This window comes from Chiloscyllium plagiosum, chromosome 24 (genome assembly GCF_004010195.1).
Source record: "Chiloscyllium plagiosum isolate BGI_BamShark_2017 chromosome 24, ASM401019v2, whole genome shotgun sequence".
Classification (NCBI taxonomy): domain Eukaryota; kingdom Metazoa; phylum Chordata; class Chondrichthyes; order Orectolobiformes; family Hemiscylliidae; genus Chiloscyllium; species Chiloscyllium plagiosum.
In genome coordinates this window covers 51,016,645-51,035,008 of record NC_057733.1, presented here as the reverse complement: position 1 = coordinate 51,035,008, position 18,364 = coordinate 51,016,645, and the positions used below count along the sequence as shown (strand labels likewise).

At 41.8% G+C, this 18,364-nt stretch overlaps 1 protein-coding gene across 1 annotated transcript in view; it reads right to left on the bottom strand.

Moving 5' to 3' along the window:
* Nucleotides 1–18,364, bottom strand: part of tex2 (testis expressed 2) — a 131,862-nt gene that overhangs the window by 51,432 nt on the left and 62,066 nt on the right. Inside the window, exons 3-4 of the mRNA XM_043715090.1 lie at nucleotides 3,086–3,286; nucleotides 1,441–1,789 (exon numbers count right to left, since the gene is read on the bottom strand). Of these exons, the coding sequence (XP_043571025.1) occupies nucleotides 1,441–1,789; nucleotides 3,086–3,286 (550 nt within the window). The remainder of the gene's footprint in view (nucleotides 1–1,440; nucleotides 1,790–3,085; nucleotides 3,287–18,364) is intronic.

Below are 18,364 nucleotides of genomic sequence, written 5' to 3'. Positions count from 1 at the left end.
ACTACCATTGTAGGGCAAGCCAAACAAAGAACAGCCAGGGAATTCCTAGAAGCATTGCACTCATCCACAAACTCCATCAACAAACACATCGACCTGGACCCAATATACCGGCCACTACAGCGGACAGCTGAAACTGACAACCGGAAGCGGCAGGGACAGGCCACTATAAATGCCGGAGGAAACACCACAGAAGCGCTTCACAGGAGGCTCCCTAGCACTGAGGATGTCACCTAGACAGGGGACGAAACGTTTGCAACAAAAACTTCCAGCTCGGCGAACAGAACCACAACAACGAGCACCCGAGCTACAAATCTTCACCCAAACTTTGAATTATGATATGATATTGTCTAAGTGATGACTATTCAGGCATAAGCATTGACTTTGATTGTAAGTAGGTCTTTCAACTCTAAGGGCATTAGAATAAAATCCAATGCTTCCTCCACCTAAGGTCTTCACAATATGATTCTGGGTCAACTTCCTTAATACAATTCCGAGACAATTAGTACAATTACAGTACCTTAGCCAAAATCACCTAATTCAAGGGACCAAAGCAGAGTCCTTTTGCTCTGTATGTCAATTATCCACAAGATAGGTTTGCTCGATCAGTCATAACTGAAATTGGTATTTAACCACTAATGAGGGTATACAAAACTAAACACAGACCACAAGACAGGAAAGTAAACCAATATAGTTAATACTGTTTTTGGCAAACATGAAGTAAGATATGTTGGGACAAAGCAGCAAATTGACACCCATCTTAAACAAATTTTAAAGAATACAGATGGAAAAATCTGAAGGGCAAATAGGATTCTACCTTTCATTAGATGCCAATGATTTCAAAAGAATAATTGGATAAGGTATAGATCATAGACTACAGTTGGAATACTGCAAGAATATTTTAAAAATGTTATTGAAACCATTGAATACACATTTATTAAGCTCTTGCCCAATATAACAGGATACAATTATGTTGAAAAACCTGGAAAATTAGGGTTCAATTCACCAGGAAAATGAGGGTTTTGCATGAAACTAACGTAAGTGTTAAAAATTCTGGAGGTGTTTGAGAGATTATTTCCAGTCGTCTGTAAACTAATAACTTCAAATTAATACCCAAAATCATAGGCAGGGATATCAAAACCATTTTCATGCAAAACATAATTAGAATATAGAACACACCACTGCATGTGATTATAGAAGCTACCCTAACCTCAACAATACAAAAAAAACGGTATAAGAAAAATAGTGGGAAGTAGTAGTTCACTAATAGCATCTCAGGCTACTAGATCCAAGTGGTTTATACCTGTGTTGAAATTCTTATGATTCCACATGTACATTTTTCCCTAACATTTTGTCTCTAATAAAACATGTTATCATATATAAACATCTTGTTAAAAATATCCTCCCATTGTGATTTCAGTAGCGTAGAAAACATTGGTTCACCTGGTATGCCACTGCCTCCTAGACTGGCTGGTCGCTTGGCATCAACTTTCAATTTTGAGGCTGAAATGAACCGCCTGAACCATTCTTCCTTTTCTCTACCAGTCCTTCCAAAAAGATATAAAACTTGGTCCTTTTGGCAAACTGGCTTTGCAAATTCTTGTGACACAGACGATTTCACTGGTTCCTCAATTGCAGTTTCAGTTTTATCTGCAGGCAGCTTTTCCTCCATGTTCTCCGTCTCTGCCTCCATCTTTGACATAAAGTCATCTTGTCTGGCAAGTTCAATGCAAATAGGGTACTTCTTATTCCACACTCTTTTCCTAGCCAGATCCTTTGGAACTAAATGCACCTGTCAAACATAAATGTTATTTCTTTGTATTTTATGTTTTTATTTTAGTGTTACTTAAAATTATTTTCTATTATAAGTATATCTGAATAACCATTCTGTTGGAGAGAGAGAAATTCTCAGACAAGAAATAAAACTCACATTGCATAACTACCCATAAGATAAGAGTGTAGATTTTAGCTTCAACCAAAGTATGCAGGTTGTCCAGATTACAGTAGGTTATGTTCTGCAAGTTGCTTTCTCAAAAACATTAGTGGTTTGAGAAACAGCACAATGAAACACTGGATACCATAAACAGTGCATACATTCAGCAATGCCATATCCCCTCAGAATGAGATACTGGAAGAATTTCCACTTGCTTCCTGCTGGTTTTGATTTCTTAATTACTTTTGCTTTCACTCAGTTGATCTCAAGTGCTACAATGTTATTAGTGACAAAATATTGAAAACCTGCCTTTTTTCATAATTGATTCTGTTAATTTTCCTACTTTATAATTATTGAATCCCGTGTCCTACATCAGAGTTTGTCCTTTTTTCAAGCACGTTCCATTTTTTATGATAGGTCTACTTTTCTAATTCTCTCAAAATTTCTTCAAAATGAAATTGGACAAGTGAAAAATATTACAAGGCTATGGAGAGGCAAGGGAATTAGTTTGCAGAGCTGTGGTCTCGAGTTGACTGGCCACAAGGTTTTCTTTCGTAGTGTACCTATTCTAAGATTGCCTCCCATTCTTAGTCCTTAATGATTTAATTATTTTTCTACCTTTACCATTTTAAGAGGCCAAAGGAAAAGCAAGATGTTATTCAATATGCTGAAGTTGGGTTTCGTCACAACTCACCAAAGCAGTGTGCTGGAAATCAAGCAGCATTATTCCTGGTGTCATCACAAATGTGAAAATTTGATCAAATCACTGAATTGTCTAATTTTATCTATTTTAGGTTAAAATAATAACACACCTGGTTTTATCCCCCATTTTTCCAACAAGAAAACACCTATTGTTTGCAATCCAACTGTTATAAACCAATGACAAGAAAAAATATGAACAGCTAATTTATGAGTCTATAGCTTAAACTTTACCTTTTAAAAAAATTCCCATACACGTAAACAGACACACAAAGAGAACAAGAGTCTCTGAGACAAGTATTATGGGTTGTGCTTGTAATGTTATCAGATTGGGGGAAAAGATAGAGGGGAAAAAAAAATCACTATTTTTCCTCAGTCCCCTATAGCTGCAACTATTCATTGTTAGTATATTTAATTATCCTCAAACCTGCATATTTTCAGGTCTTCTTCACTCACCCTACTGTCTGATATGTCATAAATCTTCTGACTAATGTATGTGGCTATCGTCTTGGCCTCATTGAAAGAAGCCCTTCGAGAAATATTTTTATTCGGTTTTGACAGCCTTAGTACAGTCCCCTCGAGACGAACGAAGACAGAATGGGTCATTGTAGCATGGTAGGTTTCAGGATCATAATTGGAAATTTCATTCATCCAGCCCTGTAGAGAAAAATGTACAATTAGGGGATCATGAAAGCAATTTATTTAAACATACTTACATACCAGTGACTGGATTCCTTCCCAATATTAAAGAAACAAGTCATCAAAAACCAAAAGCTGAACCACTTTCAAACTCAATAGGATAACACTTATGTAAAATTGATATTATTGTGATTTTCCTTTCACCTTCTATGCCCAAAAAGAAAGCTGCATGTTTGGAAAAGTTCACTCAGTAAAGGGTTCTGCAAGATCATTCTTACACAGTAAGGATCATTCAGATTCAGATTTAGGAGAGTATTCCATCACACTCCTGACATGTACCTTGTAAAGAGATATGGTATGGAGATGCCGGTGTTGGACTGAGGTAGACAAAGTTAAAAATCACACAACACCAGGTTACAGTCCAACAGGTTTATCTGGAAGCACAAGCTTTTGGAGAGGTGTCCTTCATCTCACAGCTACCTGATACAGGAGCAACGCTCCGCAAGCTAGTGCTTTCAAATAAGCCTGTTGGACTGTAACCTGGTGTTGCGTGATTTTTAACATTAGAGAGACAAATGGGGAGTTACTCACTGCAGAATTCTTAGCCTCTGACCCGTTTTTAGAGCCACAGTATTTATATGGCTGGTTCAATTCCATTTGTGATCAATGGTAACAAATTAACCTGATAATGTTGGCGACATTATTAAATTTCAAGAGACGATAGTTAGATTCTCTCTTGTTGGAGGTGGTCATTGCCTGGCACTTTGGTGGCAAGTATCACCAGTGCCAAACAGAGCTCAAGCCTTGATGTTGTCCAAGCCTTGCTGCATTTGAACACAGTAACTGCTTCATTAGCTGAGGAATTTTAAATGGTGAACATTGTAAGATTAGCAGCAAGATCACTTCTGATCTTAGGTTGGAAAAAGGTCATTAATGAAGCAGCTGAAGACAGTTGGGTCAAGGACATTACTTACAGTACAATGCCTGCAGCAACTCAAGGTGGCTCACCACCACCTTCTCAAGGGCAACTAGGGACAGGCAATAAATAGTGGCCCAGCCAACGATGCTCACATACCACAGGTGAACATAACAAAAATAAAACATTTGAGGAACTCATGAAGTGGTGTTCTGGGAGAATGATTGATCTCCAAAACCACAACAATCTCTCCATTTGGACAAGCTTTTTCCTTATTCCCATTGACTCCAGCTTTACTAGGGCTCCTTGAACATGCTTGGTCAAATACTGCTTGATGTCAAGGGCAGTCACTCTGAGCTTACCCCTGGAGTTCAGCTCTTTTGCCCATGTCTGAAACACGGCTCTAAGGAGGTCAGATGCCAAATTTACCTGGTAGAACCTAAACCAAACATCAGTGAGGATATACTTTTACAAGCATTGTTTGGTAGCACTGTTGATGATAATTTCCTCCAGTTTGCTGATGATCAAGAGTCATCTGAGAGTGCAGTGTTTTTTTTTAAAACTCATCTCTGGAATGTAGACATCACTGGCTAACCAGCATTTACTGCTCGTTTTCTAGTTGCCCTTGATGGACTGCCTTCTTGTACTGCTGTAGTCCACCTGCTGTGGGTTGACTCACAATGCTACTGGGGAGGGAACTCCAAGCTTTTAACTAGAGACAGTGAAAGAATGGTGATATATTTTCATGTCAGGATGGTGAGTGGCTTGGAGAGGAACTTGAAGGTGGTGATGTTTCCATATATCTGCCACCCTTGTCCTTTCAGATAGAGTGGTTGTGGGGTTGGAAGATGCTGCCTGAGGATCTTTGGTGAACTTTGGCATTTGTAGATAGTACACACTGCTGCTACTGAGCGTTGATGGTGGAGGGAGTGGATGTCATGCTAAGCAAGTAGGCTGCTTTGTCCTGGTGGTGTCAAGCGTCTTGAGTGTTGTTGGTGCTGCACTCATCCAGGCAAGTATTCCATCTCACTCCCGTCTTATGTTTTGTAGATGGTGGACAAGCTTTGGGGAGTCTGGAATTGGGTTACCCAACGCAGTATTTCTAGCCTCTGACCTGCTTTTGTAGCTACTGTGTTTATGTGGCAAGTCCAGTTGCCAATCATAACCGCCAGAATGTTGATAGTGGACAATTCAGTGATAATAACACCACTGAATGTCAAGGGATGGTGTTTAGATAGTCTCTTATTGGCGATGGTCATAGCCTGGCATTTGTGTAGCCCGAATGTTACTTGCCACTTATCAGCCCAAGCCTGGATATTGCCCAGATGTTGGCGCATTTGAACGTGGACTGCTCCAGTTATCTGAGGAGATGCAAATGGTGCTGAACATTGAGCAATCATCGGCAAACATTTCCACTTTGGACCTTTTGATGGAGGGAAGGTCATAGATTAAGCCACTGAAAATTGCTGGGCCTAGGACATTACCCTGAAGAACTCCTGCAGAGATGTCCTGGAGCTGAATTGACTGACCTTCAGCAACCACAACCATCTTCCTGTGTGTCAGGTATGATTCCAACCATCAGAGAGTTTGCCCCAACACTCATTTTTGCTCAGACAAGCCTTTATGCCATGCTTGGTTGAATGCAACATTGATGTCACCTCACCTTTGGAATTCAGCTCTTTTGTCCACGTTTGAACCAAGACCGCAGCTGAGCAGAACCAAAACTGTGTGTCACTGAGCAGGTTATTGCTGGCCAGGTGCTGCTTGATAGCACTTTTGATGACACTTTCAATCACTTTACTGATGATCGAGAGTAGACTGATGGGGCAGTAATTGGACGGGTTGTATTAGTCCTTCTTTTTATGTACAGGACATACCTGAGTAATTTTACATATTGCTGGGTTAACACCAGTGTTGTAAATACACTAGAAGAGCTTGGCTAGAAGAGGGGCAACTTCTAGAGCAAAAATCTTCAGTACTATTGTTGGAATCTTCAGTAATATTGCCAGAATGTTGTCAGAGCTTGTAGCTTTTACATTATCCAGTGTCTCCAACTGTTTTTTGATATCATGTGGAGTGAATCAAATTGGCTGAAGACTGGTAATAGTAATGCTGAGGACCACTAGAGGAGGCCAAGATGAATCATCCACTCAGCACTTCTGGCTGAAGATTGCTGCGAATGCTTCAGACTTATCTCTTGCACTGATGCGTTGGGCTCTTTCATGATTGAGGAGGGAGATATTTGTGGAGAGTCCTTCTCCATTGAGTCGTTTAATCATCCACCATCAATCATGACTGGTTGTGGCAGGTCAGCAGAACTAATATCTGATCTGCTGATTGTTGGATCATTTGCTGCTTGTAGAATAGAATAGTCTTTATTGTCATATGTATTCGATGAGTATAGTGAAAAGTTTATATGTCGCCAATGGATGACACAGTGGCTTGCACTGCTGCCTCTCAATGTCAGGGACCCAGGTTTGATTCCAGCCTCAGGTGACCCTCTGTGTGGAATTTGCACATTCTCCCAGTGTCTGAGAGCGTTTCCTCTGGGTGCTCCGGTTTCTTCCCATGATTCAAAGATGCGCAGGTTAGGTGAATTGGCCAACCTAAATTTCCCATAGTTCTCAGGGATATGTAGGTTAGGTGCATTAGTCAGGGGTAAATGTAGAGTGACAGGGTAGGGGGAATGGGTCTGGGTGGATTACTCTTCGGAAAGTCAGTGTGGACTTGTTGGGCTGAATGGCCTATTTCCACATGGTAGGGATTCTGTGACTCTAACTACAGCGCCGACCTAGATATAAAAGTACCTCGGCATTTTTGTTACAAGATTTTAGACAATACAGAAATAAAATGTCCAGCATTACAGAATAGTTCAGTACAGCAGATCATGCTGGCACCTAGCTTCCAGTTTGCACATGGCCCTGGCTCCAAACTGTGCCAGCGATGTGCCACATCAGGAGGCTGTTGCAGGAAGCCATGTCAGGAGGTCACTGCACCAAGACGGGAGGTCACCACACCACACCACACTGGGAGGTCCCTATGGGACCAGGCAGCTGCAGGAGGCCGGAAGGTCATCATGCCACGCCAGGAGACCGGAAGGTCATCATGCCACGCCAGGAGGCCCTTCCAGGAGGAGGGCCTGCGCTGGGCTGGGAGGTCATTAGACCTTGCCAGGAAGCTCCGACAGGTGGTTGGAAGGTTGCCATGCCATGTCAGATGAAGCTTCGCCAGACCAGAACGGTGCCATGCCGGGAGATCGTTATAGGATGATTCATCAGTGGAGGTCGCTGGAGATGGGGAGTCAAAGGGGAAAAACAAAAGCACTAAGAGGAAGAAAAAGAGAACGGAAAGAAGAAAAGATGAAGAAGAGTGACTGGAGCGGACAAGCTCGGATTGGCATGTCCTAATCCCTCACCATCTTGGTCAATGCTGTTTGGCAAGCAAGTCCTGTTCGGTGGCTTCACCAGCTTGACACTTCAACTTCAGGTATGTCTGGTGCTGCTCTTGACATGCCCTCCTGCACAGGAGTGATCCCCTGGCTTGATGGTAATTGTTGAGTGGGGATATTCCAGGCCATGATATTACAGAATGTGCTGCAGTACAATTCTGCTGCTGCTGATGGCCCAAGCACCTCAGGGAGGTCCAGTCTTGAGTTACTAAATCTGTTTCATGTCTGTCCCATTTGGACGGTCGTAGTACCACACAACACAATGTAAGTTATTCTCAATGTGAAGGCAGGACTTTGTCTTCACAAGGACTGTGCAGTGGTCGCTCTTACCAAAATTGCAATTGTGTCTGCAGCTGGCATATTGGTAAGAATGAAATCAAGTATGTTTTTCCCTCGGGAAAACCAAAAGAATTGTTGATGCAGTACATCAGAAACAGAAACAGACATTGCTGGAAAAGCTCAGCAAGTCTGGCAGCATATGTGATGAGAAATCAGAGTTAATGTCTCAGGTCAAGTTCTGAGGAAGGGTCACTCGACCCAAATCATTATAACTGATTTCCTTCCACAGATGCTGCCAGACCTGCTGAGCTTTTCCAGCTATTTCTGCTTTTGTTTTTCCCTCTTGTTGGCTCCCTCACCTCCTGTTGCAGATACAGTCTTTAGGGTCCAACAAGTTGTACTGCTGCCTGAGCCATCTTGGTGGGGAACATTGCAATCCCCCAGCTAGAGTACATTTTGTGCCCTTGCCATCCTCAATGTTTCCCCCAGTGTTGTTCAACATGGAGGAGTACTGATTCATCAGCTGAGGGAGGATGGTACATGGTATTCTGCAGGAGGTTTCTTTGTCCATGTTTAGCCTGAAGCCACAAAAATTCACAGGGACCGGAGTCAATGTTGAGGACTCCCAGGGTGACTCCCTTCCGACTGAATTCCACTGTGCCGCCACCTCTGCCAGGTGTATCCCGCCAGTGGGGCAGGATATATCCAGAGATGGTGATGGTGGCTTTTGGGACACTGTCTGTAAGGTGTGAATCTGTGAGTATGACTATGTCAGGCTGTTGCTTGACTAGTCTGCGAGACAGCTCTCACAAATTTGGCACTAGCCCCCAGATGTTAGTGAGGAGGACCTTGCAGGGTTGGCATCGCTCTTTCTGCTATTGTCTTTTCCAGTGCTTAGATCAATGCCAAGTAATCTGTCCAGTTGTTTTTTGAGACTTTGTAGCAATTGGTACAACTGAATGGCTTCCTAGGCCATTTCAGTCAACCACATTCATGTGGATCTGCAGTCACATGTAGGCCAGACCAGGTAAAGATGGCAGATTTCCTTCCCTGAAGGACAATAGGGAACCACACGGGGATTTTCCGACAATTGACAATGGTTTCATGGTCGTTGAATTTAAATATTTTCCATTCAACCTGTTCAGAGGTCTAACAGACCTCTGGAGCAGATGGGGCTGCTGTTTGACATGCAAGTAGGCCCATGTTGTAGCTTCATCAGATTGATACCTTATTTTAAAGCACACCTGGCACTGCTCCTGATACACCCTCCTGTACTCATCTCTGAACCAGGAATGACCTCCAAGCATAGTTAATGGTAGAGTGGGTTATAAGCCAGGTTACAGATTGCAGTTGAATACAATTCTACTGCTGAAAATGGCCCACAGCACCTCATACACGTCCATGTTTGATTTGCTAGATCTGCTGTGGTCTGCCCCATGTAACACAGTAACAATGCAACACCATATGGCATGGGACATCGTCAATGTGAATGCCGGATGTTGTCACCACAAGGACTGTGTGTGGTCACTCCAACTTTTATTGTTAAGGACATATGCTTCTACACTGGCAACAGGTAGGGGAAGAGGTCAAGTAAGTTTTTCCACTATCAATTCCCTTACTGCTTGCCAGTTTAGCAGATGGGTCCTTTAGGACTTATCCAGCTCAGTCAATAATGGTTACCAACCCATTTTTTTGGAATGGGTATCATAATCCCCTCTACTTTCTTATCACTCTCAGTGCTTTCCTGTAAGTGGTACTCAACATTGAGGAGTACTGATTCATCAGCTGAGAGAAAGGGTAGTATGTAGTTAGCAGAGATTTGTACCATGAGACTTCATGGAGACTGTAGTCAGTCAATGTTGAGGACTCCTAGGGCAAATCTTCATGACTGAACACAACTGTGTCACCTCCTCGTGGGTCAGTACTGCCAGTGGTACAGAACACACCTCAGGATGGTGATCCAGGTTTCTGGGACAGTGATGTTGAATCTGAGACATGGTTTCCAAGGTATGATTCTGAGAGTATGACGACATCAGGCATTTGTTTTTGCCTACAGGACAGCTCTCCAAATTGTGGCGCAAGCCAACAGATGTTGGGAGGTAGATCAGTGTTTGCTGTTGTCATTCCAGTGCCTAGGTTAATGTCAAGTAGACTATCTGGTTTCATTCCATTATTTAGATAGAACTTCTGTGATTTGCTGTGTTTTTCCAGAAGGCAATTATGACTCAACAATGTTGTTGCACTCTGGAGTTACATGTAGATTAAACTAGGAAAAGGATGGCAGATTTCTTTTCCAAAGGGTTCTTACAACTATTGACAGTGGTTACAAGGTCACCATCAAACAGATTTTAAATCCTCAAATTTTATTTTGGAATTCAAATTTCATCACCTCCTATCGGAAGATCCAAACCCTTGTCCCCTAGATATTGAGCTGGGGTTCTGGATTACTAGTCCACAAAACAAAATAAACAAAGAAAAATGTTTAATTGACAGAGAGATTAAAAAATTTAAACAGATTTGAGGAAAATCGTCAATCAAAAATCTTTAAAAGTTGAAGGAATGTAAGTCCACACTTCTAAATTGAATTTTCAGTTCTAAAGAGATTTTTGATACTAAGATATATCATGCTATTGGATCAAAATGGACAAACCATAATCATGCTAAGCAAGTTTAGTCCATATTTATAAAATACAAGAACTGCACATTGGTCAACACATCTGAATGAGAAGCACCTTACATTGGGTGATACATCTAGGACAGCAACTTAAGAATTTTATGGATTAACTGCACTTGGCTGAAGGTTCAGTTTAACTAGCACATAAATAACGAATGCCATTAGCCTTACCATTATTTTCACTGTAACATTTGGCTATATCTCATCTCTATTAAGAAGAAATAAGGTGCATCTTTTAATCCAAATGCATTTTTATCATGGTTATTTTGGTATAAAATTCATTTCAACAGATCAGAAGGTGAAATGTTTGGAGCAATTTGTACAAGATTCAAATGAATTGCACAATTTAGAGTCATACAGAATAGAAACAGGCTCTGTCTATGCCAACAAACAAATACAAAACTATACTATTTGCATTATCTGCGCTTGATCCAGTCTACTCTAGCATTTTAAGTACTCATCCAGATACATGTTAAATGTTGTGCGTGTCTGCCTCTACCACTCTCTCAGGTAGCATATTCTATATTTCTACTACTCTCTGGGTGAAAAGATGTTTCCTCCAACCTCCTCTAAATCACTTACTGCTCACATTAAACTTGTGTCCTCTGGTCTCAGACACATCTGCAATGGAGAAGAGATTCTTACTATCTACCCTATCTCAACCTCTGATAATTTTGTATACCTCAATGAGACCCCCATGCCACCCCCCACCTCCTCTGCTCCAAGGAAAACAAATAAAGCCTATCCAGTCTTTCCTCATTTTGAGAAAGCAAATCTTAGCAGGACTTGTACACTTAATGGCAAGGTCCTAGGGAGTGTTGCTGAACAAAGAGACCTGGAAGTGCATGTTCATAGCTCCTTGAAAGTAGAGTCGCAGATAGATAGGATAGTGAAGAAGGCGTTCGGTATGCTCTCTTTATTGGTCAGAGTATTGAGTACAGGAGTTGGGAGGTCATGTTGCGGCTGTACAGGACACTGTTGGAATATTGCATGCAATTCTGGTCTCCTTCCTACCGGAAAGATGTTGTGAAACTTGAAAGGGTTCAGAAAAGATTTACAAGGATATTGGCAGGGTTAGAGGATCTGAGCTACAGGGAGAGGCTGAACAGGCTGGGGCTGTTTTCCCTGGAGCGTCGGAGGCTGAGAGGTGATCTTATAGAAGTTTATAAAATTATGAGGGGTATGGATAGGATAAATAGACAAGTCCTTTCCCTGGGGTGGGGGAGTCCAGAACTAGAGGGCATAGGTTTAGGGTGAGAGGGGAAAGATATAAAAGAAACCTAAGGTTGGCATGGATGGGTTGGACCGAAGGGTGTGTTTCCATGCTGTACATCTCTATGACTATGACTCTATTACTGAGACTTCTCCTCCCAGACAACATTCCCCCTACACCCTCTCCAATGCAATCATGTCCTTCAGATACCATGGTGAGCAGAACTGCACACAGTGTCGCATTTGTGATCTAACCAATGTTCTACAAGTTACACAAGACTTCCTTGCTCCTGTATTCTACTGTCCAGCTAATGAAGACAAGCATCCCATATGCCTTCTTCACCTCCTATCTGGACTGACAACTTCAGGGATTTATGGATTTGTACGCCAAGGTCCCTTTGTTCCTCAGTACTCATCTGGTTCACTAATGCCCTTTAAAGGAAGGGAACTGCCACCCTTACCTGGTCTGGTCTACATATGACTTCAGACACAAAGCAATGTGGTTGACTCTTAAATGCCTTTTGGGCAATTAGAGATGGGAAATAATTACTGCCTGGCCATGAATGACTATAACCAAAAAAAAACTCCTAGTGACCTACCATTCATTGTGTACATCTGTTCCTTCTTAATCCTCCTTAATTACTTCGTACTTATCAGGATTAAATTGCATCTTCAATTATATTTCTTGGCTGTTTACCCTCCTAATGTTTGGCCAACTTTTATAAGTACTCCCTCACAGTCTTCACTCCTGAACCGCCTGACCCTGTATTTAATACTCTGTACTTAACCTATACTTCCTCCTTCTTCTTTATCAAACTCTCACTATCCATCGACATCCAGGGGTCCCTAGCCTTGCTACCCTTGGCCTTCACTTGGGGTTTGGAGAGGCAATGGACTAGTGGTATTATCACTGCATTGTTAATCCACAAACCCAGGTAATGTTCTGGGGACTCGGCTTTGAATCCTGCCACAGCAGATGATGAAAATTGAATTCAATTTTTTAAAAAATCTGGAATTAAGAATCTAATGACGACCATAACGATAAATTATTGAGAGTTGGAAATCTGGATTACTAATGTCCTTTAAGGAAGGAAATAGTCATCCCTACCCAGTCTGGCCCACAAGTGACTCCAGACCCACAGCAATGTGGTTAACTCTCAACTGCCCTCTGGACAATTTGGTAAAGGTAATAAATGTTGGTCCTTGTCCAGTGAATGAATAAAGCAAAACATTTAAAGGAACACAATGGGCTCTGAACTCCCACTACACTAGTTTCAAAGACTCCCACTTTCCAAATGCACACTTACCCACAAGTAGTTGCTCCCAGTCTATGTTTGTAGGATCTTGTTAAAATTGGCCTTACCCCAAGAATAGACACAACTTCTGCACTGTCCTTATTCCTTTCCATAATGACTTTGAAGCTTATAGAATTATGGTTGCTATTCCCAAAATCTTCACCTACTGACCCTTCAACCACTTGACTGGCTTCATTGCCTAGGATTATTACCTCATCTCTGGTAGGACCATCTATGTTCTGGCACAAAAAGCTCTCCTAGATGTACGATAAAAATTCACCCCAACTGATCCTTTATCACTAAGGCAATCCCAGTTAATGATAGCAAAGTTGAAATCCCCTCCTATTCTTACCCTATTCCTTTCACACGTCTGTGATTTGCTTATGTTTCTGTTCTTCTGTCTCCCTCTGTCTATTGGGAAGACTGTTGTATAATCCCATCAAAGTAATTGCCCCGTCTCATTTCAAAGCTCTACCCAGATGACTTCATTTGAACAGCTTCTAAGACATCCTCCCCTATTGCAGTAATGGTGTCCTTTATCAATGCTGCCATCTCTCTTACATCCACCAACCCAGTATCACACCTGAAACTTCTATACGGTGGAATGTTGAGTTGCCAGTCCTGTCCTTGCTACAAACTTGCATTCTTTTTTAAAAAGAACAAAGCAAATACTGTTCACTCTGTACAGTTTCAGTGCACTAAGTTTTCATGTTCTATTTACTGAAGTCATATGATTTGTGAACCATCGATAGTACATAGAAGGAAATATCGAACTAGATTTACAGGCCATATTTTGTTCACAATTAGGAAAAGTAAGTTGTTGAGTTGCATGAGTTCATTGCTCAAATGTAGGAAATGCAGCAAATTGCACATAGCAAGCTCCCAAAAGTATTAATGAGTGGTTAAACCATTTGTATTATAGCCTTCATTAAGGTGAAAAGATATTGGCCACGACTGCATGCAAATTCCCCTGCTCCTTTTCAATTAATGTCATTCACCTTAGGAGACAATTGAGGCCTTAGTTTAATAACTAAACATTTACAATGCTTTGAAAATGCCTCATTTGGAATATTCTGAGATCATGAAAGACATTACATAAGACATTAGTCTCCCATTTTTACAACTGGAGACTAAACAGAAGACTCAGATGGAAGTAGAATTAACAATCCCAGCTGACTTTCCAGAAACTAGCACACACTAATTACTGAAGAATCTTCAAAGGCTTTTGGCAAAAATCAACAACCTTGTTTGAATTTCAAAAAATCCATTACTTCCAGGACATCCATTCAATCGTGCTGCTTTATTTACAATTTAAATGAGATTTCTGATTGAGTGCCATTATTTTAAGTAAATTATTTCAATAAAATAAATGAGACTTAGCCTTCACTCCCATGAATAATTCAGAAGCTGACACAATGCAATGTTGCATTATTGCAATTGGCTTCTAAACATATTAACAGATCGATAGTATAATGCAGGATATGTCAGTTTATGAGGACCTAATCCTATCATTTCATCTGAAACAAAAAATAGAATCATAGAATTCCCTATAATGTAGAAATAGGGCATTTGGCCCATCAAGTCTCCATCGAGCCTCCGAACAGCATCCCACCCAGACCCAAAAGCCCATTAATTCCCTGTAACCCCGTACTTACCATGGTTAATCCACCTAGCCTGCAAATCCCTGGACACTATGGGGCAATTTAGCACTGCCAATCCACTTAACCTATATATCTTTGGACCACGGAGGAAACTGGAGCACTTAACAGAAACCCACAAAGACATGGGGAGAACATGCAAGCTCCACACAGTCACTCAAGGCTGGAATGTAACCTGGTGCCTGGCGCAGTGGGGCAGCAATGCTAACCACTGAGCCACTGTGCCATCCAGAAGGGTCAACACAGATCTAATTTCCTAGATTTTAAATATTATTCAAATAATAAATATAAGCATAATTTTCATTACTAGACAGAACATTAAAACAGAAATCTTAGTATACTAAACTGCCCATCTTATGACAGTAATCAGGTAATAACTTACATTTTAAGAGCAACCAGTCAGTCTGATAGGAAGGTTGTTTACTCAAAGGCCTTCTCAAAATGAGATAAAAATGGTTGCAGAAGGAAATCCCAGAAAATAAGACAAAGGTGGTTGAAGACTGAATGACCAATGGTGGGACAAAGGGTCAGAATATGATATATTAAAGTTTACAACTGATAGATGTAAAAGCTAGACAACTAGAAAGGTTGCAGAGCTGGAACAGTGAGCAATTATTTATTTAGCAAATACAAATCTTCAAAGCCAAGACACAGTCTCTTTGTTTATTGAGTTCAAAGTTATTAGATTGCCACATAAGTCTGCAGAAGAGAAGTGCATAAGGGACATATACTGAGGCTCCAGCTGAGGATGTTGGCTGCACAGGGGCCTGGATTGTCGAACTGGTTTTGGAGGAACCACTCTCATGGTGGTAGTTCAAAGCTGGCCATCTGATAGATGGGCTTTGTCACAAGAAACATGTTCATGACTTCCTGTGTTTTGCATTCCTTCATCCATAGGATCCTTGTTAATATATCTTTCTCAGGAAGTGGATAACTCTTTTTTAAAAATTTGGGTGGCACAGTGGCTCAGTGCTTTGCACTGTTGCCTCATGGAACCAGGGACCCGGATTTGATTCCAACCTCGGACGACTGCCTGTGTGGAGTTTGCACATTCTCCCAGTGTCTGCATGGGTTTCCTCCAGGTGCTCCAGTTTCCTCCCACAATCCAAACATGTGCAGGTTAGGTAAATTGGCCATGCTAAATTGCCCATAGGGTTCAGGGATGTGTAGGGTGTGTGCATTAGTCAGGAGTAAACATAGACTAATATGGGTCGGGGCAATGGGTTACTCTTCAGAGGGTCGATGTGGACTTGTTGGGCCAAAGGACCTGTTTCCACACTGTAGGGATTCTATGATTCTAAGTGCATTCCACAAGAGGCACCAAGATAGAAGGTAGGCAGTCGGTGGGTTGCAGGTCATCAGAGTATAATTGAAATACAGCACTAAAGGTTTAAACCAGCTGGATTTTGACATGTGGATGTGTAGGGAAGCAATTGTACATGGACAGAAAGCCAGGTGAAGAGTATTGAAGTGTTCAAATTATGATAAGCCAAGCAAAGATTTGTAGCTAAACAAGAGAATTTGAAAGTACTGCATTGTGTCAAGCAATGACCATCTAACAACAGAACCTAATCATCACACCCAGATGTTCAAGGATACTACCACTGCTGATCCCTCACTGTATGATGAAATACTAATTTCCCTGGATGGGTGAAGATCCAACAACACTCAAGAAGCTTGACACCATCCAGGATTAAGCAGCTCACTTTACTGGAACCCCATCAACAATCATAAACATTCACTCCTTTCATCATGATGCACAGTGGCAGTAGTTTACACCATCTACAAGATTTGCTGCGCATGTACAGAAGAAATTCACCAAGGCTCCTTAGACAGCACCTTCGAAATCCACAACTACCATCACACAGAAATACAAGAGCAGCAGATACATGGGAACACCAAAGTGCTTCACTTTGGAAGGTCAAATTTGAATGCAGAATGCAGGGTTCAAGGCAGGATTCTTGGCAGTGTAGAGGTACTGAGAGATTTTGGGGTCCATGTCCACAGATACCTCCAAGTTGCCACCCAGCTTAAGAGGATTGTTAAGAAGAAGGAATATGGTTTTTTGGCTTTCATTAGCAGAGAAATTAAGTTTAAGAGCCCAGAGGTTATGCTGCAGCTCTATAGAGTGCTGGTTAGACCAAACTTCGAATATTGTGTTCAGTTCTGGTCACCTCATTATAGGAAAGATGTGGAAATTTTAGAGAGGATGCAGAGGAGAATTATCAGGACTGGAGGGCATGTCTTAAGAAGAAAGATTGAGGGAGCTCGGGCTTTTCTCATTGGAGCAAAGAAGGATGAGCGATGACTTGATAACGGTGTACAGGATGACGACAACCATGATGTGGAGGTGCCAGTATTGGACTGGAGTGGACAAAGTTAAAAATTGGGCTGCATGGTGGCACAGTGGTTAGCATTGCTGCCTCACAGTGCTAGAGACCCGGGTTCAATTCCCGCCTCAGGCAACTGTCTGTGTGGAGTTTGCACATTCTCCCCGTGTCTGTGTGGGTTTCCTCTGGGTGCTCTGGTTTCCTCCCACAGTCCAAAAATGTGCAGGTTAGGTAAATTGGCCATGCTAAATTGCCCGTGGTGTTAGGTGAAGGGGTAAATGTAGGGGAATGGGTCTGGGTAGGTTACTCTTCGGAGGGTCGGTGTGGACTTGTTGGGCCGAAGGGCCTGTTTTCCCACTGTAAGTAATCTAATCTAATCTAGAGGCAAAAGTAATCTAACCTAATGTAGAGGTTTATTTGGAAGTACTAGCTTTCAGAGCGCTGCTCCTTCATCAGGTAGAGGAATAGGGTAGGGAACTGGATCTGGGTGGGTTATTCTTTGGAGGGTCGGGGTGGACTATTGAAGGGCCTGTTTCCACACTGTAGGGTTTCTATTCTATTCTATTCAAGGTAGCTGAGGCATAGATAAAGTGGATAGCCAGAGAATTTTTTCCAGGGCGGAAATGTCTTTCACGAGAGATCATAATTTTAAGGTGATTGGAGGAAGATTTAGGGAAGATGTCAGAGGTAGGTTCTTTGCACAGAGAGTGGTGGGTTCGTGGAATGCACTGACAGCAGTGGTAGTAGTAGAGTCAGATACATTAGAGACATTTAAGGACTCTTGGATAGACACATGGAAGATAGTACATTGAACGGTATGGAAGTTAGTCTGATCTTAGAGTAGGATAAAAGACTGGCACAACATAGAGGGCTGAAGGGTCTGTACTGTTCAATGGTCTAAATCACCCACAACCTCCTCGCCAAGTCATATACCATCCTGATTTGTAAATGCATATTGCCAGTCCTTCAACGTTGCTTGGACAAAAATCTGGAACTCTTATTCCTTGTAGCATATTGGGTGTTCACACACTCCAACAACTGAAGGCAGCTTACCACTACCATCTCAAAGTTAATTAGGAATGAGCAATAAATGCTGGCTTAGCAAGCAGCACATGCATCACTTGAATAATTTTTAAAAAATGTTTCCTGCATCTCAAACTAGCTTACATTTTAATACTTGTCGAGAGCAGAGGGAGAGAGGAGGAGGGGAGGAGAGGAGAGGAGAGGAGAGGAGAGGAGAGGAGAGGAGAGGAGAGGAGAGGAGAGGAGAAGGGGGGAAGGGAA